At 32.1% G+C, this 27876-nt stretch overlaps 1 protein-coding gene across 1 annotated transcript; it reads left to right on the forward strand.

Annotated features, from left to right (window-relative positions):
• The first annotated feature begins 44 nt into the window (after positions 1 to 44).
• On the forward strand, positions 45 to 27876 carry LOC134722342 (uncharacterized). Its single transcript, XM_063585956.1, has 7 exons — positions 45 to 86; positions 7646 to 8284; positions 11257 to 11627; positions 12804 to 12964; positions 13719 to 13730; positions 23114 to 23438; positions 25860 to 27876. The coding sequence occupies exons 2-7, from the start codon at positions 7683 to 7685 to the stop codon at positions 26057 to 26059; spliced, it is 1671 nt and encodes a 556-aa protein (XP_063442026.1). The 5' UTR covers positions 45 to 86; positions 7646 to 7682; the 3' UTR covers positions 26060 to 27876.

Genomic DNA, 27876 nt, shown 5'->3' on the forward strand with positions numbered 1-27876 from the left:
GGTAACAGGTGTTATTTTCACCCGAGAAAGTTCAACACTTTACTGGATAAACAGAAAGTTAAATTCGCATCCAACTTCTTCAAAAGGTACAAAATTCATTTAAAAAACACTGTAATTGTAATGTCAAGTAGAAAAATAGAAACTACTATTCGATTTAAGGAGTACAGAATACTAGTTTAACAGTATTACATGTTATTTTCAACGAGATACGTGTTGTTTTGAAAATGAAAGTATATGTCTGACAATTTTTTCTCTGCAACATTGATATAAATTTCAGTATAACCTGTTACTCTTTTGTCATCAAGCAGCATATACATTATCTGCAGAAGTAAGGGACCCATAGTGAAGCATATTTGCCTGAACCTCAAAATTTCAACTGAAAAATCAATAGACCACTTTCGAGTTCATTGGTCATGTTGGTCACTGGAAAAAACTCGTCAATTATACACGCCTTTATGACGTCATTTACCAGATAGAGGGAGTCGCCTGTATTCCTGCACTATTTACGTTCATCAAGCGTCTTAGCGATCGTCATTGTGCAGGATAAACTAGAAATGATAGTTGTTCTGTATCTATAGTACTTAAATGACAATTCCCTAATGACAGCAATACACCGTATCGCTATGTGTTCGCCATTACTGGATATCACACAGGTTCCCATAAAAATTTTTACATCATAAAACAAAATATTTAACACCACAATGGAAAATCTATTGTTGTAATGTGTCAAAATATCAAGCGGCTGGGTCAGCCGGCCGAGTAGGCAAATAGCGATAAGGTGTATATATATGCTGGTTGTCAATTTTGAGAATTCAATTTGCCGAATAAATCACACAATATAGAACTATAGTTTTCCAACCACTCACTCATCATTGGAATGGAAGTGATGACGTCCCTAAATGACTAAATCACTAAAACCAGAGTTTTTGACGGAAATGCATCGAACTCGAAAGTTGTCTATTAATAGAGCACTGAGGGGGAATAAGGACCTTTATCAAGACTCTAGGATCAGGTATTTTTAAGCAGGAAATTCTTTTTTAGCTCACCTGGCCCAAAGGGCCAAGTGAGCTTTTCGGTCGTCCGTCGTCTGGCGTTAGCTTTTACAAAAATCTTCTCCTCTGAAACTACTGGGTCAAATTGAAGCAAACTTAGCCACAATCATCATTGGGGTATCTAGTTTAAAAAATGTTTGGCGTGACCCGGTCAACCAACCAAGATGGCCGCCATGGCTAAAAATAGAAAATAGAGGTAAAATGCGGTTTTTGGCTTATAACTCAAAAACCAAAGCATTTAGAGGAAATCTGAATGGGATAGAAATGTTTATCAGGTCAAGATCTATCTGCCCTGAAATTTTCAGATGAATCGGTCAACTTGTTGTTGGGTTGCTGCCCCTGAATTGGTAATTTTGAGGAAATTTTGCTGATTTTGGTTATTATCTTGAATATTATTATAGATAAAGAGAAACTGTAATCACCAATAATGTTAAGCAAAGTTAGATTAACAAATAAGTCAACATGACCGAAATGGTCAGTTGACCCGTTTAGGAGTTATTGCCCTTTATAGTCAATTTTTAAACATTTTTTGGTAAATTAAAGTAATCTTTTACAAAAATCTTCTCCTCTGAAACCACTGGGCCAAATTAATCCAAACTTGGCCACAATCATCTTTGGGGTATCTTGTTAAAAAAATGTGTGGCGTGATCCGGTCAACCAACCAAGATGGCCGCCACAGCTACAATTAGAACATGGGGGGTAAAATGCAGTTTTTGGCTTATAACTCAAAAACCAAGGCAATTAGAGCAAATCTGACATGGGGTATAATTATTTATCAGGTCAAGATCTATCTGCCCTGAATTTTTCAGACGAATCGCACAACCCGTTGTTGGGTTGCTGCCCCTGAATTTGTAATTTTGAGGAAATTTTGCTGTTTTTGGTTATTATCTTGAATATTATTATAGATAGGGATAAACTGTAAACAGCAATTATGTTCAGCAAAGTAAGATCGACAAATAAGTCAACATGACCGAAATGGTCAGTTGACCCCTTTAGGAGTTATTGCCCTTTATAGTCAATTTTTAACAATTTTCATAAAATTTGTAAATTTTTATTAACATTTTCCACTGAAACTACTGGGCCAAGTTCATTATAGATAGAGATAAATTGTAAGCAGCAAGACTGTTTAGTAAAGTAAGATTTACAAACACATCACCATCACCATCACCAAAACACAATTTTGTCATGAATCCATCTGCTTCCTTTGTTTAATATTCACATAGACCAAGGTGAGCGACACAGGCTCTTTAGAGCCTCTAGTTTTTAATGTTGTGATGTTGTGATTTAAATCTATTTAAATTTAGGACCATTGGATTTCATGTTTATAAGACTGGGATTTTTTTCACAATCAAGAATTTTCGGCTCTCCCTTGACACCATTTGCAAGAATTGTCTTGAGGAAACAATGATAGTTTGTTGGAAGGGGAGGATAAATGGCTGACCTGTGTTATTGAGAGAGAGCGCGCCATATCTTGATCTTGCATGTACATATGTAAAAGACACCCTTGTAGATTTCGAAAAAAAGAGAAGGCTCATGCTGCTACAAGGCAGCACAGCCACTCGCACACACAAAGTGAAAATGGATTAATATAAGTTACAAAACATGTTTCCCAATCCACTATGAATAAAGGAGTAGGTCCGGTATGGGCCTATTTTCTCAAATTTCAGGTTCATCTAATGAAGTGTTTTGGACACTTTTTAAAAACTGAGGTGTCTATTATAATTGATTGAATTAGTTAATGTGAACAATGTTAACTGATTAAGTCATAAAAAAACATCTGATTCTTGAAAGCTTTAATATGAAAAATCTATCAAATATGCAAATAAAAAATCGCCACTTTTTAGATGGTTTTTGTCAAAATGAAAGTGACCGCATCTGTTTTCATCCTCAACCTGTTATTGTAAAGCATAAATTTTATCCGGTTGAAATTTGATCTAGAGGAAAAAATGTTAAAGAATAGTTGTTGTTATTTTTTTATCCAGGGAAAATATTTCCATGTGATATTTTTTCCTTTGCTGTAAAATTCTATCTGGGTAGTTAACTTATTGAATAGTTATTAGAAAAAACTTATTCTTTACAAATACTATGAAATAATAATAGTGTATTTGAATTCAACCTATATTGTAAGGAATTATTTTCCAAATTATCATTAAAAATAAATTCCTGAAAAAAATCAAGTAAATATCATAAAAAGAAAATTATCATTAATAAACATAAGAAAGAAAAATATCTTTTGAATATAAACTGCTCATAATTACCTCCCTTTGATAAATTATGCAAATTTGTTCTACCTTTGTGAAACATTTTATAATTTAAGTCAGGTATATATTGATTGCGAGTAACCTACATACTAGTTAATTGGACTATATGATTTGAAATATAATATCCCAAGTCAAACTGAACTGCTATTATTAGCTGTTTTTTAGCTGTTATTTACCAGTTTTTCATATTTTTAGCAGTCCTTTAGCTGTTCTAAGCATTCAATCTAATAGCAGTTTGAAAAACTGCCACATTTCACCATTTCTTAGCATTCGGCTTAGCATTCGTCTTAGCATTCAGCTTAGCATTCGTCTTAGCATTCATCTTAGCATTCCTCTTAGCAGTCGGGACAACAGTTATGACAGCAGTTCGATAGCAGTTGACCTATTAATCTTTGTTATAAAAATGCTTGGATCTGGCTATGTTTTCAGCTTGAAGTTAAACATTTATTTGAAGATAATTTGATCATTTTCAAATGTGCATTTTGGCTCCATGTTGTGTGGAAATCCTTGCTAGTGAAAAAGTGTATTTTTGTCAATATAAGCTTAATTTTGGATGAATTGAACACTTTTACACACCTGCAGTACAGTAAGTTGAAAGTTATAGTTAATGCTTGTGTATATTCTCAATTCTGACATAACTTTAAAGGGGGAAACAGAAATCATACAGAAAGCCCAAAAAAGGGGGATTGTAGTTTATACAAATGCATCTGTTTTTAAATTAGTTCAATTATTGTCAACAAAGAATGTATCAGAGTTATCAAATTTAGGAAAATATCTGAAATACGCCACAGATATAAAATTTTCATGACATTCTTCTGAACGAATTATACTATGTAGTCTTGCCTCCGATTGTATTTAAAATGTTCTGTTATGATATTTATGTACATATTTTTTATATACCTATAAGCTGTATTGCTTTTGGTTTGAAATAAACTAACTAAAAAAAGTTTATTTAAATAGAATATCTGATGTTGACAGGATTGTAATAGAATGTTAGCATATATATATATACTTACAGCTCAAGATGTTATTTGAAAAAAAATAGATATGAATATTATTTTAATCTATTATTTTGTAAAAAAAAACAATCTTATCATATTCAAGAGTTGAAAAAAGGGGGAGGTAAACCAGTAGACTGTGAATAGCTGATTGGTTAAAATTGTCCAAACAATCCATTTAATGAAATTAATTTATAATATATAATTTTACTTTAGTTTGTTTCAGAAAAAGAAACATAATATGTATTACATGTATCAAGAATTTATTTGTTTAAAATTCCAAAAGAGAAAGGATATAACTGTTGTCTTTTTTATCCACATTTAATAGAATAAAAACAGTACATTTGGCATGTTTGGTAATAAAATAATGATAAATGAAATAACTTCTAATTTGAAAATCACTTAGTCAAGGTAGAAATTAGCCTCTTAGCAGTAATATCTCTTCAATAAGTTGCTTTTTTAAATGTCTTGATAATCAAAGTGCTTTTTTAATTGTTCCTATATCATTACGGCCACTATAGTCTAACATAATTAATAAGGGATCTAAGACCAGCTAAAGTAAGTGCTTCTCACATTTTTGTTTACATTCCCTTAAAATTAAGTCTGTTATTATATTGAATAGTCAGATAGTTACTGCTCTAATTACAAATATAAGTTTAAGTACAACTTTTTGAAATTTCACAAAGACTAACAGTAAAATATTAGAATTTTAATAATTTTGCTTTTGTATCTTGTACACTGTATATTGATTACCGGTATTCATGTGTCACCTTTTTGTATTGCAACTTTTGGCAGATCTGATAGCATTCAACAGCAGTTATTAGCAGTTTATAAAACCATATAAGGATGTATAACTTAGCAGTTGCCATGAATATTCATTATTGACAGCTGTTATTATAGCAGTTCTCATGAATATTCATTATTTGATAGCTGTTATTATAGCAGTTCTCATGAATATTCAGATCTCATTTAAATTTTTCGTTAAAAATAACTGCCAAAGAACTGTGAAGGCTAAATAAACTGCTAAGAAACAGCTACGGAATGCTATTGGAATGCCTTTATGCAAATTAATCATTGCCTTATATTTGGTAACTGTGAATGCTAATAAACTGCCAAATAACTGCTATCAAGTGGGAACTGTGAATGCTAATAAACTGCTAAATAACTGCAGTTCACTTTGACTTGGGATGGCAAATATATACCAGTACATACTATCCGCATAACACAGATAGATTTTCACTCCTCTGGATAAAATCTACCTGTGAAATACCATGCATGGAAAAAAATTAACTTGACAAATTATCCTCAGGATAAAATATCACAGAGGAAGAAATAAACCGTTACACATATTGTATTGTCAAAATCATCCCATTTATGTTTAGCAGAAGCATTCTACCAGATTAATTTCCAATAAATAGCTTAACTAGTACATTTTTACAATTTTGTAAAACTGCAAAATTTTAGGGCCAAAAAGGGGTCTTACTGAACCTACTCCTTTACCATGTTTACACATGTAAAATGAAATATGTTTAAATAAAAAAATAAAATTGAATACAATCAAGATCCAGACTCTCTTTTTCTTGTCTGACTAATGTAAAAGAAAGCATGAGAAAAAAGTAAAGATCTATCATTTATATAAGTGTTTGTCAAATGAATTTGATTTTTGTAGGACCAGCATGACAAGTAGAATTGGAGCTGGACGAGTAGATTTTCCAGTCCACTGGTCTGGCTGGCCAGTACTCTAAAAAGCTAAAATTTGATAAGTGGTTGGAAAAAAACGATTCTATATTTCATTAATTGCATGAATTATTCGTCAAAATGAATTCTTATAAAATGTATAATCATGATAATCTGCCATGCTGTCATTATGGAATTGTGACTAAGTAAAAATTGACAATTATGAAGATGCCTGTTGAACTTTAACATTGCAGGGATACAGAGGGTCCATCTGTTAAACTATGTCATAATGGTGTGTGCACAATTGATGCACTATAATACTGGGAAGGGGGGGGTAAAATTCTGCAAGTTTTGTATATATTTAAAATCGATTTTTACATATATCCCTATTGGTAAATCAATTTTTCCCAAAATTAAGTTAAGAGAGGGTTGTGGGGGTCAGTGAAAAACTATGTGAATTAAGTTTTTTATGCTACATTTAACTTTTGATTTCGTCCCTAACATCCTGTGGCAAAATATTTCATGCATATATATTCAGGCCAAGAACATATTTACAATAAATACATTAGGTTTATTAATTATACTACATTTCTCATCTTACACATGTTACATGAACATGATGTACACGTCAGGTTTCAGATTTAACATCCCTAATCCAACTTGATCCAAAATCATATGCTTTGACAACTGTCTATATAAAGGCCATCATGTTTGTTTGAAAACTGATGAGCATTTTCTTTTTTATACATGTATTGTAAACTCAGAATCTATTGCATGCATCTATTATTGTGATTTTGTCATTTTAGACAGAAATGCAATTTTAATTTTTGCAATATTGAGAAAAATTGTGTTTCATACAAAAAAAAAATCAAAATTTATTTGAGTTTAAATTCTTGTGATTATAACTTTTATTGAAAAAATAAAAACATAATGCAATCAGTTCTGAATTTACAGTAATGTATTATTATATTATTAAATTTAATTATTTTTTTTATCAAACAGAATTTACAGAGAAATGAACAATTAACTAACATGCTATTATCATGATTATCATGATTATTTCAACTTGGAATATTTTTTATTGTCAACTGTTTTTAATAATCGAATTTGCACAATATATGTTGTGCTTGAAATTATTAATAATTTCCAAGTTTATTCTGTATTATTATGTTTTGAGCAGTGCATAATTATAACACTTTCCATCCACTGATTTTGTATAGTCCAATTAGATAGTGTTGTGCATGGCACAGTGTAACATTCTATTAAAAATGTGATATCTTCTTTGTAAAAGAATTAAGTGTTGTGTGTCACACAAAACATTGAAATATATATTATAGAATAAACATGGAATTTATTAAAAATTTCCACTCAAGAAATTATGCAAATTCCATAATTTAGATTAATTCCAAGTTGCAATAATAGACTGATAACTGTAGTTTTTAGTTTAGAGAGGTGGTATATTTTAATTACTCACAACTTGACAAGGGAAAAATAAAATTTACATAATTCATATATATTTTATATTTTCAGATAGATATATGTTTGACATTTTCGTCATACATATTAACCAATTGAACACAAACTATAAGTGTAGTCATCTTTTGTAATCAGCTGAACACCACTATCCAAATCAATTATTTTATTTTATCTATGGCAGACACTTCCATACAATTTGTTAGTACCCTAACAGAAGAATGCCACCTAAAGTCGGAAAAAGTAAACAGCCTGATTCAGTAGGCACTTCTGTCATTGATAAAAAAGATTATAGTCCGACTGATCTGAAGGTTGAAAAGGATAAAAACAATCACTCAGCGTCTGTGACTATAAAAGACAAGGCAAAAAACAACAACAGCAAAGATAAAAAGACATGTGATGAATTAGACAATGAGAATGAGCCTAAAGAAGATCCACTAAACCTAGGGGAATTAGAGCCAGATAAAGTACACAGTATTACTGATAGCAAGTCTAAACAAGGTCAACGAAAAGAAGAAGATTCACAGCCAGATAAAGGAGGCTCTAGTGATGGGAGTGAGTCTAAAGTAGATCATCTTGAGAAACCAAAGTCTCTATCAGAAAACAGTGATTCAGTTATAGAGGAAACAACTGAAGATCTTCATAGCTCAGCTGATAATAAAGATGAACAATCAGTAAATGGTGGCAGTGAGAAACAAAACTCATTACATCAAGACATAGACAATTCAAAAGATTTTGTGGACAGGGAAACTGTAAGAAAAATAGTGAAAGAAGAGTTAAGAAGACACAAAAGATCATTTACAAAAATGCAGACTGGATTTATGTAAGATATCTATATAAATATAAACATCATAAACATGATTGCACATCAGGGATGAAAAAGTTTAAAAAAAGATCAGATAATCCCTTTGATAGTAAATGAAAAAAAAACTTTTAGACTTTTTGTGTATCCTGGAAGTGAATGTAGAATTAACCAGGAACTTTCAAACCCAAACATTAGACATGTTAGTTAGCCAGAGATATACAAATAGTTAAAACCAATACAAAATGCAGGAGGTATGTACCAAAAAAGAAGGTTTTTTGTCTTAATAAAATTTATTGAGAGTCCTGCATGTACATGACTAAACCACATTTTTTTCCATCGATATCTATATACATGTAGCCAATGTTTTTTAATCACTGACTTTCATAGAAACTGCCTCTTTTAAGAAGAGGTTAACTCATAAAGTGACATTATTTAAAAATCAATCAATGGGAGATAACTCAATATTTTTACTAAAGATTCTTAATGTTCTTCATTGATCATACAAAATAGACAAATTGATTCAACAATTTGCTTTAAATTCCTTAGAAAATGACCAGAGATGGTCTTCAGCTGCTCCCATCTGATCATATTGAGTTGATGTTTAGACGAGTTGTATAAAAAAGAAGCTGTGGTATGATTGCCAATGAGACAACTATCCACAGGAACCATAATGACTCAGACATTAACAACTATAGGTCCCCATATAGCCTTCAACAATAAACAAAGCCCATACCGCATAGTCAGCTATAAAAGGCCCCGATAAGACAATGTTAAACAATTCAAACAAGAAAACTAACGGCCTTATTTATGTAAAAAAATGAACAAAAAACACACATGTAACACATAAACAAACACTGAATTAAAGGCTCCTGACTTGGGACAGGCACATACATAAATAATATGGCGGGGTTTAACATGATAGCGGGATCCCAACCCTCCTCTAACCTGGGACAGTGGTTTAACAGTACAACATAAGAACGAACTATAAAAATCAGTTGAAAAAGGCTTAACTCATCAGATGGACAAAAATACAAGTGGAGGTCTGAGTCAGTGACAACTCTATCTGTTGTAGAGTTGTCACTGGCTCAAACGTACTTATAAATATAATTATTTTCTGTGATTTGTAGGATCCTTTACTATAGATAATTTAGCTGATCTGTAAGAATAACATCTTCATGCCTTATATATCATGTACTGTAGTACATGTAGTACGACGCTAGATTAAAACTGATGTGGAAAGTTAAAACCCAACCACCAAAGGCTTAATTTTTTTTATTAAGCCCAGGTGATTGTGTGGTCTAGCAGGATGGCTACACTGCAGGCGATTTGGGGTCATGATATCTCAGAAGCATGGGTTAGAATCCCGTCGAGAAAAGAACAAAAAATTTGCTATTTGCAAATTTACAGATCTAACATTGTTGGGTTGATGTTTAGACAAGATGTATATATATATTTCGATGAGAAAAAATACAGACAAATTAAAGGTACAGCCATGGGAACTGAAGTTGCCCCCACCTACGCCAATTTAGTGATGGGATATTTAGAGCAACAAATGTATCAACAAATATCTGTCCAATACGACCAAAATTTTAGTGATTATATCATTCAATTTTGGAAAAGATATTTAGATGACTGAATAATAATTTGGAGCAGATCAGAAGAAGATTTATACAAATTTAAAGATCTGATCGATCAACTCCTTACATCCGTCAATTAAATTCACCATGGAAACCAGTGATTCATAACTACCATTTTCGGATATCCTCATTTTAAAATCAGGCATACAAATAACAACAGATATTTATTATAAATCCACAGACACCCATCAATACTTAAAATTTTCATTCGTGTCATCCGTCCCATACAAAGTATAGTGACTTTGAAATAAAATATTGCGGAGATTCAAGATGTCAAGATATAAAATATTTGGAAACGGGAAAAATAAAGACATTAAAAGATGGCAGAAAATTTCATGTGAACGGCAATATGACTTGTAAGACAACAAACCTTATTTACTGCTTCACATGTCCTGGTTGTCATGAAAATTATATTGGACAGACCGTTAAAACCAACAGAAAAAGAAAGACAGAAGAAATTTTTGAATAACTAATTATTTATTCAGGAGCCTTTAAGGTTCCACTAAAGTCAAAATATAGGACACTTCATAAACATCTAAACTTTGCCTGTATTTTTCAAGTTTTCTCGTTTGAATTGTTTTACATTGTCTTATATAACTGACTATGCTGTGTTCATTGTTGAAGGTGGTAGGGTGACCTATAGTTGTTAAGGTTCATCAGAAGGAATTTTAAAATATGGCCGTTTTTACCCCTCAAAATTTGCTATGAGTACAGAGAAACTGGCACATCTAGGAAAGTTTCAAGGCATGGCAGGAACTAGATATATAAAAGTTATATGAAGTATACCTTTCAGAAAATTAAAAACTTACCTGGATTTTGATGTCCAGTTTTTTCCAGTCTGCAGAAGATAGCAAAATAAACAAACACCCGAGTTTCCTTTGATATGGTCCACTCATTTACACAGTTTGAATCACCTATTGTCTGCAGATGTCAATTGTACATCTATTGTCCATTTAAATCAATACTACTCACAACATGTATAATATGAGGGGAGATTCTTAAACCTCTTTCCCGACTTAGTTTATTTTGGCAGCTTCTGCAGGAACGAAAAAAACTGGAAAGCAAAATCTAGTAAAGTTTATAATTTTCTAAAACATAAAATGCAGTTACAATTTATATATCCAGTTCCTGCCATCCCTTAAAACTTTTGAAGGTGAATAGGTTTGTCTGTACTCAGAGTAAAATTTGTGGTGGAAATACGGCCATATTAGCCAAAAGGTTATGATGAACCTTAATGTCTGTGTCATTTTGGTCTTTTGTCATGTTTGTGGATAGTTGTCTCATTGGCAATCATACCACATCTTCTTTTTTATAGTTAATGTTACTATATTTATTTGATTTACTATGTTTCAGATCATTTACTGCCTTCTTACTTGGAGGAGGAATGATGTCATACTGGTGGAAACCACACTATACAAACATGACAAATACAACATATGTATTAAGCGATAATATTACCCATTCTAGTATAGTCATGGAGGACGTAACACAGAAACTTGAACAATGTCAAGCCAACTTGACACAGATAAAGGATGATTTCAAAAATGTTCAAGATAATTTTGTTTATTTAAAAAATGAAGTGACAGAGGTAAATTATGGTATAACTGGTACCATCGAAGGTGTGAAAGGAGAATTGAAAGAGGATTTCCTTCTGTTAAAAAGGGACATAAATATCTTGACTGGAACACAGCAAATCCATGGCAATAAGTACATAACATATTCTGGTAAGAACATTCCTTGCGATGATAAAGTTTTAGTCCACTACTTCTAAAAGACAATAAACTTATACATGTATATTACCTGTATTTATACTATTTTGTCTCAGTCCTCGTTTGTAATGATTCAATGTCAGTGGTAAGCTTATTAATTTTGTTCTTTAAAATCACTATGCAAGCAAGCAAGAAAAACTGTTGAGTGGCTACAGTGAATTGTCTTGCATACATGGCAAATATGATTTTAAAAGTAGCATGCTCAGGGGGATGGGGAGTTGGGGCACTTCAATACTTTATCGATAAGGGTGCCACTTGGGTTCTATTACCCTACCCTTTTCATATAATTTAGATTTCTAAAATGCATCCCTTTACATATATTGCATAGGTAAAAATACTACTTTTCCCATATTGTTTTGGTTTATGTGGTGTGTAATGTAAAAGTGGAATACCAATGTGTCTAAAGAGAGAAAATTGGTTGATAAAAAAATATTGGGGAACACCAAAAGAGATGACAGATGAAAAAGTTATGGAACTTTATTGACCTTATCTTTTTTTCTGTTAGTTTGCCAGTCCTAGATATTCATATATTTTCAAGCTTGAAAAGGTGATCGATATAACGGAATTTGATGAGACTGTCATCAAAGTGAGAGGGTTAGCGCTATAAAACCAGGATTAATCCACCATTTTCTACATTTGAAAATGCCTGTACCAAGTCAGGAATATGGCAGTTCTTGTCGATTGGTTTTTGATGCCTTTTGTTATTTGTTTTTGCCATGTGATAATGGACTTTCCAAATTGATTTTCCTCTAGGTTCAGTATTTTTGTGATTTTACTTTTTTCCAGCCCTTCATAATGAATACTATCAAAGACAAAGACTAGGAGAGTTCCTGTTATATATTACCATTATCCTAAAAGAACCTAACAGTCAAATCATAATTATTTATTGCACTAATACCACAAATATCAAGAGTATTTTACATGTTTTATGTAAACAAAATGCAATGTGCGCTATGTCTTCATGGTCTTTGTTGGTTAATCTTTCTGTTTTTTTATTGTTCATGATGTATGTATACACAATACACAGTCTTGCTGTAGAGTCCATTAAATCTGTTTTATTTTGAACTCCAAATTTTTAAAACATTTCTATAATTATGATTAAATAAATTGAAACAATGTTTTGTTTTTCAGAAACGATATTTTTTCTGATAGCTGGTTTAATCCTAGAGCCATTGTTAATCTTTCTGTTGTATAAATATTTACCATGGAGGAGTTCAGCTAGTAATCATGATTCTGATGCACATGTCCATGATGGTCAAAGTGCACAGGCACAGGTCCACATTGAACAACATGTAAGTATGGTGTAGAAGAAAGGTTGTCATGGTGATCAAATCGATATGATATTTGCAAATATAAATCATTAAAAGGAGTAAGTTCGGTAAGTGCCATATTTGGCCCCAATTATAAAGTTCATGGTTACAAGACAATAATTGTTTTAAGTTGCCTTAAAGACATGTGAGAAAGTTAAACAGAGCTGTTTTTGTCAAAGTTTAATTCTAACACGTTGATTTTTACATCCCAAAAAGGTCAAGATACAGGATTTTTGTGAAATTTGACAAAATCACCTGGATTTCAACCAAATAAAGGACCATAAAACATAGAGCTCAGGCGTTGACAAGCTTAATATTCAAATAAGACATGTTAAATGTCTTCACAAACATTATTTTAAAAGATCTTTGTTGTTGACGAATGCGCTCTATGTTTCCTTTCAAATAATCTTTGGAAATTTACCCATTTTCATTGAGGTTTTGGTGAAAAATCAATATGAGTACAACTTGTGACGTCATAAAAAAAAGGAGAAACGTAAAATTTTCAACAAAATTGCTTATATCCTATCTAGTAAATATATTAGCTATAATTTATAGTGATATTGATCAATAAATCTGAATTTGAAATTTACGCTAAAAAAGGGGGCCATTTTAGGACCTTATTGAACATACTCCTTTCACTGTCTACTGAACATAGAAAAGGATATTGTGGATGGGGCGTTTATGTACTGGGTACACATTCTTGTTCCATATTATGATGTTACTCTTATTATTTCAGATAAGGGTGAAGGTTGGAACCTATGACTCATCTTTGCTAGCCAAGGGTTACGATTTACTCTCGCTCTGAAGAGAGAGCGGGAGTGGATCATAACCCTTGGCTAGCGAAGATGCTATTACTGTGCTTATCCAATAACCTTTGTGGTAGTGAACTACCTATTGCCTGACCAGTTTAAAAATTGTCAATACAATTTGTCCATTTAAATTGTACAATAGGTATAATGTGAGAGCTATTATCAACAGGTGGTCATTTAAATACCAGTAGATTTACCTGTTTGTTTAAATTGACAAAGTTAGTTTAAATAACTGACAGTTAGCTTGCTTTCCTCATGTCCAATGTCCTGAATGGACTGATCTATTTAGATCTGGGACATTTTACATTTAATACAAGAAAAAATCATTTAATAAAGATAATTATTGTAAAAAAATTTTTTTTTGCTAACAATCGATCACAAATAAATCATTGCTAGTAAATCCCATTTTCATCATGAAGAATAAACACCCCGTATAACCCCGATACAAATGAAACGTTGACGCGTTCGAAGCGATAACCAGGACAACATTTGGGATGACAATAACTTTGAATGCCTCTCTAGAACTTATTTGAGTATATATAAATATGTCAATGAGCATGTTAGTATCTTTATTCAATTATACAGTTGTTGTAAGTTTTAGATATTGTATAAAACGTTTGATTGAACTGCTAGATGCAAAACGCACAGACATGGTGCAATTTCATACGGTTTACGATGTAAACAATGCTGAATATCTTTTCGTGCATACACCTTTGAGTATTAATACCTTAAGCAATACTAAATAACTATACATTGAATTACTACATGCCTTCAAATGTGCCCTAGAACTTAGAATAAACGCAATATCATACAAAATAATTGTTTTCTGACTGTATTGTTCGTTCCACCAAATGTGTCGCGTTCGTTGTGCGTTTTGAAATAATCACTGTACAGTTCGTTGACAAAAATCGTGACAAACACTTTCTTGTCAAGGTTTTCGAGATGGTGTCGGCGACCCTTTTTCTGTATTTTATTGTAAATGTTTATCTGTTAACTTAGTCAAAGTAGTTGAACTTAACTTATCTGTCATACAAAGCCAAAATTGAAATATGTAACTCGCGTAAATCTGCTTTGAATGTTTCTATTGAAAATTGAGACTTTCAATGTTTTTCCAGATGAAATGAACAGTTAAATAAATATATTCCAGAGGGAAGAAAGTTTCAAAAAGTATAGTACAGTCATTAAAACTTTAATGACTTCCTTTTCACAATTTGAGGCTCTTCCAAATGCCGATGTTGGTCCAAATTCGCCTAGACGAAAACAGACATACATGAAGGAGCTCGTTGAACTTAATTTGCCGAATGCCATAGATGGCATTTCAACTGCTTTAATTTTTTTATTACTTTTTTTTTACATGCGGAGCTTTGTAGATGTGGTGTGATGGCCAGTGAGACAACTGTCCATCAAAGTTTAAATGAAGTTGGCGTATAAACTATTATAGTCTAATGTACAACATTTAACAATGAGGAAAACCTATACCATACAGTCGCCTAAAAAAGCACGGTGAAAAAAGGCCCCGATATGAAAAAAAAATATGGAAAAAAAAACAATTAAACTAACGGTTAATAATTTATAACTTATGAAATGACAGATCTTTATAACCAATGTACTGCAGGATTCTGACGTTGGACCGGCAAAAACAAAGTGCGGCAGGTTTAAACATGTGAGCCCCCAACCATCTCCTTAACCAAGAACACTGGTGTAACAGCACAACATGATAAAAAAGGTTCAGTTGCAATTGGCTAAACTCAAAATGTCGGTACAAGGCACAAAAACCATCTACATAAAATATCGACAAAGGAGTAATTGTAGTAACTGATAGTTATTTCAAAGCGAATTACAACTAAGAAGTAAATCGTGTATCCAAAGTGTTTTAATCAGTATATCGAACGCTTTTAGGTAAAGACGTAATAAAACGCACGAACTTGTGCAATGCCAAATATGAACAGTATCGAGAGGATGTACGGTATTATGAGTTCTCATAAGTGTGCATAAATTGTAATAATGTTAAGTGATGTTTTGATTTAACAGGTAGAGCAAAACTCTCCATATTGTGGCCAATTGTTTTTTTTTATTTATGAAAGAATTTGGTGAAGGGTGATTGGGAGATATACTATAAGTTATGATCACTTTGGTCTTTTTTCGATCGGCAGTAAAAACTGACTGAAGTTGGCCACCCATTTAGTTGTGTGGGATGTTACAGTACACAGTCACGTCCTGTCCGAATGAGAATATAAAATCCAATGTCTCGTGTAAAGAGAGTACCACGCTAACTACACATTACGAACCCCTGCAAAAACTTCAAGAGAGGTCTACAAATAACCATTTGTGTCCTTATAAAATATACATCATTTTATCCAGTGGCAATCCAAACGTCCCTGACGTAGTTCCGGAGGGTCACCTCACAGGACTTACATGTATGTGTTGCTACTTTGTGCTTATCCTGAACATGCATGGCATATTTGCAAGTGATCGTTAAGCAACCAACAATCAGAAATTACGTACGCGTGTTATAAACAAATAAAAGGGTCCATATATTGTTAAGTACCAACACTAAAGAAGAAACACAGCAAATGTCTAAGGTTAGGTTGGTGATTGATGCTTTGCTAACCCATAATTTACCAATGACGCCAAGGGTAACTGAGGAATATAAATATGGTCCCTGTGGTCTTCTGTGAAATAAATCAAAATTAATTTGAATGAAATGCATATGGGTGAGTATAGACTTTAAAGGTGTTTATAATAACCAGAATGACCTGACCAATCATTTAGATTTTTGCACCACAGTAGAAAGACTGTAATGTTCGAGGAATTTAAGCATAATCTTTATACCATAAAAATTAAACAAACACAAAAACATAATTAAAGAAAGCAAACCAGTTAATATTGAGTGTTGTCTCTTCATCTTTATATCATCACATTAAAGTAACTGTATTACTATTGATGGCTATCAGTTACATGTTCATTGCATACACTTATTCTTGAGCCTTAATGTAACTCTATTTTAATCTATGACCCCTTGGACCCGCCTCTGAGATTCAGGCCAAAAGGCTTAACCTGTAACCCATTGCTTATATTTGATTACTTTCTATATCAAATAGAAGATGCGGTATTGAAACTGCTCTTCGCAAGAGACCAAACGTAACAAAAATGAACAACTATAGGTCACCGTACGGCCTTTAACAATGAAAAAGCCCACATCGCTATTAAGCACACCAAAATAACAAATGTAGTCAGTGCATACGAGAAAACTAACGGCTCAATTTTTGCACAAAAGTGTGAACAAAAAAATATATACAACCACTGAATTACAGGCTCCTGGCTTTAGACAGGCACATACAGAATATGGCGGGATTAAACATGTTAGCGGGCACCCAACCCACCACCTAACCGTACATTACCTGTTGTATGGTTAACACTTTTAAATATGCTATGAAATAAGAAATCGGACGTGTGTATCTGTATGCTTTGTCATAGTTGCATCAGTTGAGTTATTGTATTTTCCTACCAATTCACACTTTTGTATACATGAGGATTTTTTTAAATGTAAAAATTTCCTCCTTGGAAGTGTTTTTCGACAATACAACTGACATTATGGGTTGCTGTCTGCATGTTATGATGGTAAGTTATTATTTTCAAACATGCATATTGGTTATAATCATATCAAAGCATAATCTAATACATGCAAAATTCATTGACAAACGCAATATTTTGTCACCGAAGCGTACAGTATAAAAAGGTGTAATGACAACGAAGCGTACACAACATGAAAATAGAGACATTTTAAAACGTGTATTTTTTTGTTTCTAGATACAACATAAACAAACGATCTTTAAAGGTTTGTTAATTTATACTATGAAGTTTTCAAAAATGTATGTTTTAAATTCTATGAGGTACGAGAAACATTAAGTTTTGAATGTTTAAAAATACCAAGCACGTTTTATCATTGATATCGTCGTGCGTTTTTTGATGTTTGTATAAAAAAATGTCACATTTTTGAAAAACCTTTAAGTAACTCATGAGTATTATGGCAAAGAATATATTGGCGCAAAATATACGAAGAATATATATTGGATTGTCTTTAAAAGTATGAATTCCTTACTGTCTGAACTCAGTGCTATACGGTGTGCTCGACTCGAACGCGTCAACGTCCGGTTTCATCTGTATCGGGGTTATACAGGGTGATAAAGCACTGAAATTTCTATTCACTAAGCCATTTGTTCTTTTTTGTTTTCACAGTAATTCTAATTGCAGAATATCCTGAATAATAAATGAAACCTAGCATCACTACTATTCCATTTCAGGATTTGTAATATAACATGAAAATATATCCCATGAGAAAACACCAAGCCACACATAATTCATCTTGTAGAATTATTCACAATTAGATAGGCTATCCAAAAAAATCCATTTCACAAACACTTTATTTCCATATCAGGAATCAGAAACTTATATCCCACATTAAAACAACATGAAGCAAACATATATCTCCTTTTTTAGCTCACCTGTCCCGAAGGGACAAGTGAGCTTATGCCATCACTTGGGGTCCGTCGTCGTCCATCGTCTGTCGTCTGACGTCTGTCGTCTGTCGTCGTAAACTATTTCAAGAATCTTCTCCTCTGAAACTACTGGGCCAAATACTTTCAAACTTTAACTGAATGTTCCTTAGGGGAATCTAATTTATAAATTGTATCCGAAGTTTTGATCTATCAACAAACATGGTCGCCATTGCTAAAAATAGAACATAGGGGTAAAATGCAGTTTTTGGCTTATAACTCAAAAACCAAAGCATTTAGAGCAAATCTGACGGGGGCCAATTGTTTATCAGGTCAAGATCTATCTGCCCTGAAATTTTCAGATGAATCAGACAACCCGTTGTTGGGTTGCTGCCCCTGAATTGGTAATTTTAAGGAAATTTTGCTGTTTTTGGTTATTATCTTGAATATTATTATAGATAGAGATAAACTGTAAACAGGAATAATGTTCAGCAAAGTAAGATTTACAAATAAGTCAACATGACGGAAATGGTCAGTTGACCCCTTTAGGAGTTATTGCCCTTTATAGTCAATTTTTAACCATTTTTCGTAAATCTTAGTAATCTTTTACAAAAATCTTCTCCTCTAAAACTACTGGGCAAAATACTTCCAAACTTTAACTGAATGTTCCTTAGGGTATCTAGTTTGTAAATTGTATCCAAAGTTATGATCTATCAACAAACATGGTCGCCATTGCTAAAAATAGAACATAGGGGTCAAATGCAGTTTTTGGCTTATAACTCAAAAACCAAAGCATTTAGAGCAAATCTGACCTCAGTTTATATTGTTTATCAGGTCAAGATCTATCTGCCCTGAAATTTTCAGATGAATCAGACAACCTGTTGTTGGGTTGCTGCCCCTGAATTGATAATTTTAAGGAAATTTTGCTGTTTTTGGTTATTATCTTGAATATTATTATAGATAGAGATAAACTGTAAACAGCAATAATGTTCAGCAAAGTAAGATTTACAAATAAGTCAACATGACAGAAAAGGTCAGTTGACCCCTTTAGGAGTTATTGCCCTTTATAGTCAACTTTTAACCATTTTTCGTAAATCTTAGAAATCTTTTACAAAATTCTTCTCCTATGAAACTACTGGGCCAAATACTTCCAAACTTTAACTGAATGTTCCTTAGGGTATCTAGTTTGTAAATTGTATCCGAAGTTATGATCTATCAACAAACATGGTAGCCATTGATAAAAATAGAACATAGGGGTCAAATGCAGTTTTTGGCTTATAACTCAAAAACCAAAGCATTTAGAGCAAATCTGACATGGGGTTATATTGTTTATCAGGTCAAGATCTATCTGCCCTGAAATTTTCAGATGAATCAGACAACCTGTTGTTGGGTTGCTGCCCCTGAATTGATAATTTTAAGGAAATTTTGCAGTTTTTGTTTATTATCTTGAATATAATTATAGATAGAAATAAATTGTAAACAGCAATAATGTTCAGCAAAGTAAGATCTTCAATTAAGTCAATTTGACCAAAATGGTCAATTGACCCCTTAAGGAGTTATAGCCCTTTAAAGACTTTTTTTCACAATTTGTTCATCATGTTGACTTACTTTAAAAAATCTTCTCCTTTGAAACTGTTGTATCAATTTCAGCCAAACTTAGGCTAAATGAGTTTCAGAGTATCTAGTATAAATTTTATATTTTATTTCCTTGTATGTCAAGAAACATAGCTACTATGGCTAAAATAGAACATAGGAGAAAATTATTATTTTTTTTGGCTTTTGAAGAAAATAGGACAATCCAAAAACCAATTAAATAAATTGATAAGCCAAAATAATCATTGATGAGAGATTTAACCAAAAGAATTAAGGTGAGCGATTCAGGCTCTTGAGAGCCTCTTGTATATAAACTTAATTCACTGATCGAATTTCCATCTTCACTGTAAAGAGACACAAAAAGAAATGGCTTAAAATGTCCCATCTCTAAATAGAAAAGTGTATTCTGGACATTGGTCATGATACTTGAGGAAAGCAAGCTAGCTATCAGTCATTTACATTTTACCTTTTAGTGATTTTTTTTACTGGGTAGTTAAATGGCCACCTGTTTAGGAGCTCTCACAATACCTATCATACAATTTAAATCGACAAATTGTATTGACAATTTTTATACGACCGCAAAATTTGAAATTTTTTTCGTCATATATTGCTATCACTTTGGCGTCGTTATCTGCGTCGTCGTCGTCCTCGTCGTCGTCAGCGTCGTCGTCCGAATACTTTTAGTTTTCGCACTCTAACTTTAGTAAAAGTGAATAGAAATCTATGAAATTTTAACACAAGGTTTATGACCACAAAAGGAAGGCTGGAATTGATTTTGGGAGTTTTGATCCCTACATTTTAGGAATTAGGGGCCAAAAAGGGCCCAAATAAGCATTTTCTTGTTTTTCGCACAGCAACTTTAGTTTAAGTAAATAGAAATCTATGAAATTTTGACACAAGGTTAATAACCTCAAAAGGAAGGTTGGGATTGATTTTGGGAGTTTTGGTCCTAACAGTTTAGGAATTAGGGGCCAAAAAGGGGTTCAAATAAGCATTTTTCTTGGTTTTTGCACCATAACTTTAGTAAAAGTAAATAGAAATCTATGAAATTTCAACACAAGGTTTATGACCTTAAAAGGAGGGTTAGTATTGATTCTGGGAGGTTTGGTCCCAAAAACAGTTTTGGAATAAGGGGCCCAAAGGGTCCAAAACTAAACTTTGTTTGATTTCATCAAAAAATGAATTATTGGGGTTCTTTGAAATGCCGAGTCTAACTGTGTACTTAGATTCTTAATTTTTGGTCCCGTTTTCAAATTGGTCTACATTAAGGTCCAAAGGGTCCAAAATTAAACTTAGTTTGATTTTGACAAAAATTGAAACTTTGGGGTTCTTTGATATGCTGAATCTAAAAATGTACTTAGATTTTTTATTATTGGCCCAGTTTTCAAGTTGGTCCAAATCGGGGTCCAAAATTAAACTTTGTTTGATTTCATCAAAAATTGAATTAAAGGGGTTCTTTGATATGCCAAATCTAACTGTATGTAGTTTCTTAGTTTTTGGTCCTGTTTTCAAATTGGTCTACATTAAAGTCCAAAGGGTCCAAAATTAAACTTTGTTGATTTTAACAAAAATTGAATTCTTTGGGTTCTTTGATATGTTGAATCCAAACATGTACTTAGATTTTTGATTATTGGCCCAGTCTTCAAGTTGGTCCAAATCAGGATCTAAAATTATTGTATTAAGTATTGTGCAATAGCAAGAAATTTTCAATTGCACAGTACTCAGCAATAACAAGAAATCTTCAATTGCACAGTATTGTGCAATAGCAAGAGATTTTCAATTGCATAGTATTGCGCAATAGCAAGAAATTTTCAAGTACACAGTATTGTGCAATAGCAAGTATTTTCAAATGCACAGTATTGCACAATATCAAGAAATATCAAATTTCACAATATTGTGCAATAGCAAGATTTTCAATTGGAGTTATCTTTCTTTGTCCAGAATAGGTAGTTGAATAAACTTAAATCATTGTTTTATTCAATATACAATGTATATTCACTTTTACTACCAACTGATAAATTAAAACAATCTTGTACCATTCAGTGATAACAAGCACTTTTTAACATTTTAATATTTTATGATGTATTTAAATGAGTAATTATTGTTGCAAACTCAATTAGAAATTCGAATTGAGATTAGTTTTGGAATAAAGGATAGGGGGTGTAAAAAAAAAATGGGGGGTGGGGATGGGTTCAATTTTTCTCATTTGAAATTTCATAAATAAAAAGAAAATTTCTTCAAACATTTTTTTGAGAGGATTAATATTCAACAGCATAGTGAAATGCTCAAAGGCAAAACAAAAATTTTAAGTTCATTAGACCACATTCATTTTGTGTCAGAAACATATGCTGTGTCAACTATTTAATCACAATCCAAATTTAGAGCTGAATCCAGCTTGAATGTTGTGTCCATACTTGCCCCAACCGTTCAGGGTTCAACCTCTGCGGTCGTATAAAGCTGCGTCCTGCGGAGCATCTGGTTTATACTGGTCAGGCAATAGGTATTCAAATACCACAAAGGTGATTGGATAATGACAGTAAAACGTTTAAACCCACTGCATTTGTTAACACCTGTCCTTAGTCAAAAATCTGATGTTAATTAGTTGTTATTGTTGATGAGGTTCATAAGTGTTTCTCGTTTCTTGGTTTTGGTAGGGATTTGTGAGGCCCTTTATAGCTTGATGTTCGGTGTGAGCCAAGGCTCTTTGTGGAAGACTATACTTTTACCTATAATGGTTTACTTTTATCTGAATATGACTTGGATAAAAAGTTGCCTCATTGGCACTCATACCACATCTTCTTTTATCTGTAAACTGTTGATCAGATCAAATTAGGAAGGAAAATAATGCATTTAACTTTATATTTTTCTATTTGATCATAAATAAGCTGTAAAATTTTCCAACTGCACAGGTTTTTCTGTATACAAATGTTGTACATAGTTCGGACGATCGGTGAAAAAATTGCTCAAATAATGAGGAAAGCACCAATTTTTACATTATGGTACATTTTTGTGTACTGAGCTATATTAGCTATTGACCCACCCTCAAAATTCAATATGGCGGCTTATTTCAAGATGGCTGCCATTCGTATGCTAGTACTCAGAATAATGTTTATACAGACATTTGACAATCTTAAACATTTGACAAAAATCTGATTTATGACAATGTTTTTATAATTGGTGATTTTAAGTTAAACTGTCTGGTTTTTCATAACTTTAATTTTTTATTTGAGCAGAATAGGCGGAATACACCAAGAAGAACGAATATACTAGATAAGATATGCAGTGGGAACTTGGAGGAGTCTATTTGTATCCTAAGTTTCTATGAAGAAACTCAGGACATGCATCGTAGTATGTTAACATCAGCATTGCAACAGAAAGATTTTCCAATGAAGCCATTCTTATTACAACTCGCTGATCCAGATGCATTGTCTATTCCAAGATGTCGCTTTGTTTTTGTATTTGTTGATTTTAATGAAAGGAATGTTATTTTAGAAACCCCTGGCCAAGATCTCGGTGAGAAGAAAGTAGTTACAGTCAAGGCTTGTCAGAAAATGGGAGGTAAGACAATGAGTATAATCTTACTGACTGTACAAATACTTGTTCAAAGTTAGCTTTTTAGCTCACCTGGCATAGCCATGTGAGCTTATGCCATCACTTGGCGTCCGTCGTCGTCCGTCGTCCGTCGTCGTCGTCGTAAACTATTTCAAGAATCTTTTCCTCTGAAACTACCAGGCAAATTACTTCCAAACTTTAACTGAATGTTCCTTAGGGTATCTAGTTTATAAATTGTATCCGAAGTTTTGATCCATCAACAAACATGATCGCCATGGCTAAAAATAGAACATAGGGGTCAAATGCAGTTTTTGGCTTATATCTCAAAAACCAAAGCATTTAGAGCAAATCTGACATGGGGTAAAAATATTCATTAGGTTAAGATCTATCAGCCCTGAAATTTTTAGATGAATCTAACAATCCATTGTTGGGTTGTTGCCATTTAATTGGAAATTTTAAGGAAATTTTGCAGTTTTGGTTTATTATCTTGAATATTATTGAAGATAAAGATAAACTGTAAACAGCAAAAATGTTCAGCAAAGTAAGATCTACAAAAAAGTTAACATGACCAATATTGTCAATTGACCACTTCAGGAGTTATTGCCCTTTAAAGACAAATTTGCTCTATTTGTTCATCAAACTTGCTTAAATTAAAAAATCTTCTCCTCTGAAACAACTGGGCCAAATACTCTCAAATGTTGAATGAATGTTCGTTGGGGTATCTACTTTCTAAATTGTATCCAAAGTTTTGATCCATCAACCAACATGGCCACTACGGCTAAAAATAGAACATAGGGGTCAAATGCAGTTTTTGGCTTATATCTCAAAAACTACAGCATTTAAAGCAAATTTGTCAGGTTAAAAATGTTCAATAGGTCATGATCTATCAGCCCTGAAATTTCCAGACGAATCTAACAGTCCATTGTTGGGTTGCTGCCACTAAATTGGTAATTTTAAGGAAATTTTGCAGTTTTTGGTTATTATCTTGAATATTATTGAATATAAAGATAAACTGTAAACAGCAGAAATGTTTGGCAAAGTTAGATCTACAAATAATCAATATGATCAACATTTAAATGGCATTTTAAAGCAAAAATAATAATTGTGAAAGCTTTAAGCAAAACGTTTCAGGTGAGCGAATCAGGCTCTTGAGAGCCTCTTGTTTCAGAAGGATTGCTTGAAATCATAAGAAATTAATTTCGAACTTTCAAAACAGGGGCCTTCCTTATTTTGAACACATTACACAAAATCTTCAGGGATATGGCATGAAATTAAACTTTGTCTTGATTTTGTTCTGAAAATTCCATCCAACTATTTTTTTTTTTTTTAGTTCAAAAATTCTTAGTTGTACAGATACACCAGACATGCAGATAAACTGGATAGACAAAATTGTCTTTTCTTCTAAATTAAAGAGATGTTGCACAGATAGCTAGTAAATTTCACCACATTTTTTGACATTTTGACTTTTATTTCTGTTTGTTTTGCTTATACAATGTTGTCAATAATATGAAATTATGTGTGACTCTTATACAAATGAGAGGTTTCGCTAGCTATAAAACCAGGTTAAATCAACCATTTTCTACATATTCAAGGAAATGTCTGTACTTTAAAAAATTAGGAATATAACAGTTGTTTTTCATTTGTTTTGTTGTGTTTGAGGTCTTGCAATTTGATAAATGAATTTCTGTTTTGAATTTAAGGTGGCTAGTGGGTACAAAAATTTCAGCAAAAAATTAAACCTATATTTTTTCATTACAAATTCTATTCATTACACTATTAGTTATTACTTTATGATATGGTACAAAAATAATTCCAAAAAATTGATTCCATTTGGCCCCAGATGACTTTTAAAATGTGTATATCATTGAAAAAGCTCTAAATTATCTCCCTTTGATGCAAAAAAGCCATTTTTTGGCATTGAATTTTAAATATCTTTTTCAACTCATCAGTGACCTATATTCTTTATTATTGTTTTTAAATAAGCTGTACATAAACTAATGATTGTAAAATTTAAGCAATTTCTGTAGTAAGTTATTTCTTTATTTCGATATTACCTTTATTTCTTCTCTATCAGTTCAACAGAAAAAAAGGACATTAACAAAAATGTATGCTTCTTCTGGAGGCAGATTGTGAGCTTAAATGAACGGTGATTTTTTTATTTCATTTTTCTTTAAAGTATATGATAAAGTTGATTTATAAAAAAAAATATAGCAAAATCCTATATTAGAAAAAAAAAAAGATTTTTACCCAGGAGCCCCCTTAAGTGAATGATAAAAAAATGAAATTGGGTATTTTTTTTCTATCAGACTGCTTAGTCTTAACTGAACAATCTTAAACCAAACATATTCATTAATCATGTTTCAGCTCATTCAACCATTTTAAGTGTGTCTTCATTATCTAAAACTGTCTTTCTTCTTTCATTTACAGCTGATGTGTTTGTTATATATACAAGAGACAGAGATTCAAGTCATTTGGGTGACGGCAAGCTGTACAACAAGGACTTGTCAGCCTTTACAAAACATTATCTATTGAAAGAACTGACAGCTAAAAACAGAGGACTTAGTGTAAATGATAAATTTTCTTCATACCAGAAAAGTCACATCAGGAGAATTGTTCTGAAAAAATGACAAAGTTCTTACTTTTTGTATTTATAATCAATGTTTTTTTTTTTATGATTTATACATTCAATTTCACAACTGAAATAGTGACCATGCTGTATTGATATAACTTAGAGGCTATTCCAGAAATTACAAAATAAAGTGATCCAGAGGCATTTAATTAAAATATATGGTTGATGGAGCTTATTTGGCTTGAGGCATTAGAACCCATTGGAACCTCCCCCCTCTTTTTTCTGACCATCAATGCATTTGAATGGGGACATATAGTTGGACCCCCTTTTGAAAATGGCTGCATCAGCTCCTGCTGATGCTGATGCACCAATTTTGGCAATTAATACCTTTCATTTCTGCATTAAATTTACATATTATGAATACTTACTCAATCTTACTCTAAAGTACTATTGTTATATAACTTAAGTAAAATGATTTTGAGTTCAAAGACACCTCTGTTCTATTATTACAAAGTTTTTTAAAGAAAAAAGTCACATATTTTTCATACAGAATTTGAATTACAGTGAAGTATTTATTTTTGTGACATTATGTCACATACAAGTTAATATGTTTTTCATTGTAACTGCACAAATTTATTTATAGTGAATTATTTGTCATAATATAATAAAGCCTGGAAAAAACAAACTTGCAACCTTCTAGTCCTCAGTTTCTTTTCTTTTTTAGCTTGCTTGCTTAGATTTATGCATATTTGCTTAGATTTTATATTATACATGTGTTTTATTTATATGTGTATTGTTATTTGTTTTTTAAATGTCAAGTCAGCTAAGAGCTCTCCAGAGTTCATGTTTACTGTGTTAATTTGTACATATGACTCTAAATAAAATTCACTTACTTACTTGCTTAAGCCACAACTAACAAACTGAATTTTTGATATTTACAATACATTGACTTTTTTCTGGAGAATTCACCTTATTCATGTATATATTGAACAAAAAATTGCCAGAATACATAGCAGATAAACCTTTGCCATGATAAGTGCTCTTTTCAGTTAGATATGGAGTGCTTTGCAGTACAAGTAAATAAAAATGTTCCTGAGCATTTATTTTTATGTTTTGTGATTTGATGGCTATATATATAGCCATAATGTAATTACTAATGCTATGATATTAACATTATACAAATTGAATGTGTAGGAATTATCGTGGAGTGCAGAATATGCTTTATCAATTCTTTTCTCTGTTTTTCTGTTAAGACCATCGTCTTTGTGTTCTGTGTAATTGCTTTAAATCTTGGTACACTATGGATTATGATATAAACCATTTCAGAATTATTGCACCAGGAAGTTATCATTCTTATTAGAATGAATTGATTATATATTTTTTAAATTCCAATTGCAAATTTTACATGATAACTGTTTAATAATACAAATGAACTTAAGGTGGTACCTAACACTACAGGGAGATAACTCTGTAAAGTCAGCTTAACGTTTTAATTACGTTGTGTTGTAAAAGAAATATTAAGCTGCTCAATGATCGAAATTGGTGTTTGTCAAATTGCTATATAACCAGTGTAATTTTTCTGACAAAACGATTGTTTCAAAACTTTTTAAATTTTTACATTTTTGTTAATGACAAAATTTTATGAAAATTAAACCAGCCAAATTAATTTTAGTGAAAGTGTTGGGTACCACCTTAAAATAGCTTATCAACAAATAATTCACATTGGCATTATTAAAATACACAGTATATGATTTTGCTTGATTGACTAACTGTGATTTCAGTTTGTTTGTGTATACTTTTTATTTGTGTTCAGTAAAGGTGTGCTTTGTTATTAACTTTTTGAAATTTTTTAAAATAAAGTTTATTTTATCTTAA

This window comes from Mytilus trossulus, chromosome 6, assembly GCF_036588685.1.
Source record: "Mytilus trossulus isolate FHL-02 chromosome 6, PNRI_Mtr1.1.1.hap1, whole genome shotgun sequence".
NCBI classification, from domain to species: domain Eukaryota; kingdom Metazoa; phylum Mollusca; class Bivalvia; order Mytilida; family Mytilidae; genus Mytilus; species Mytilus trossulus.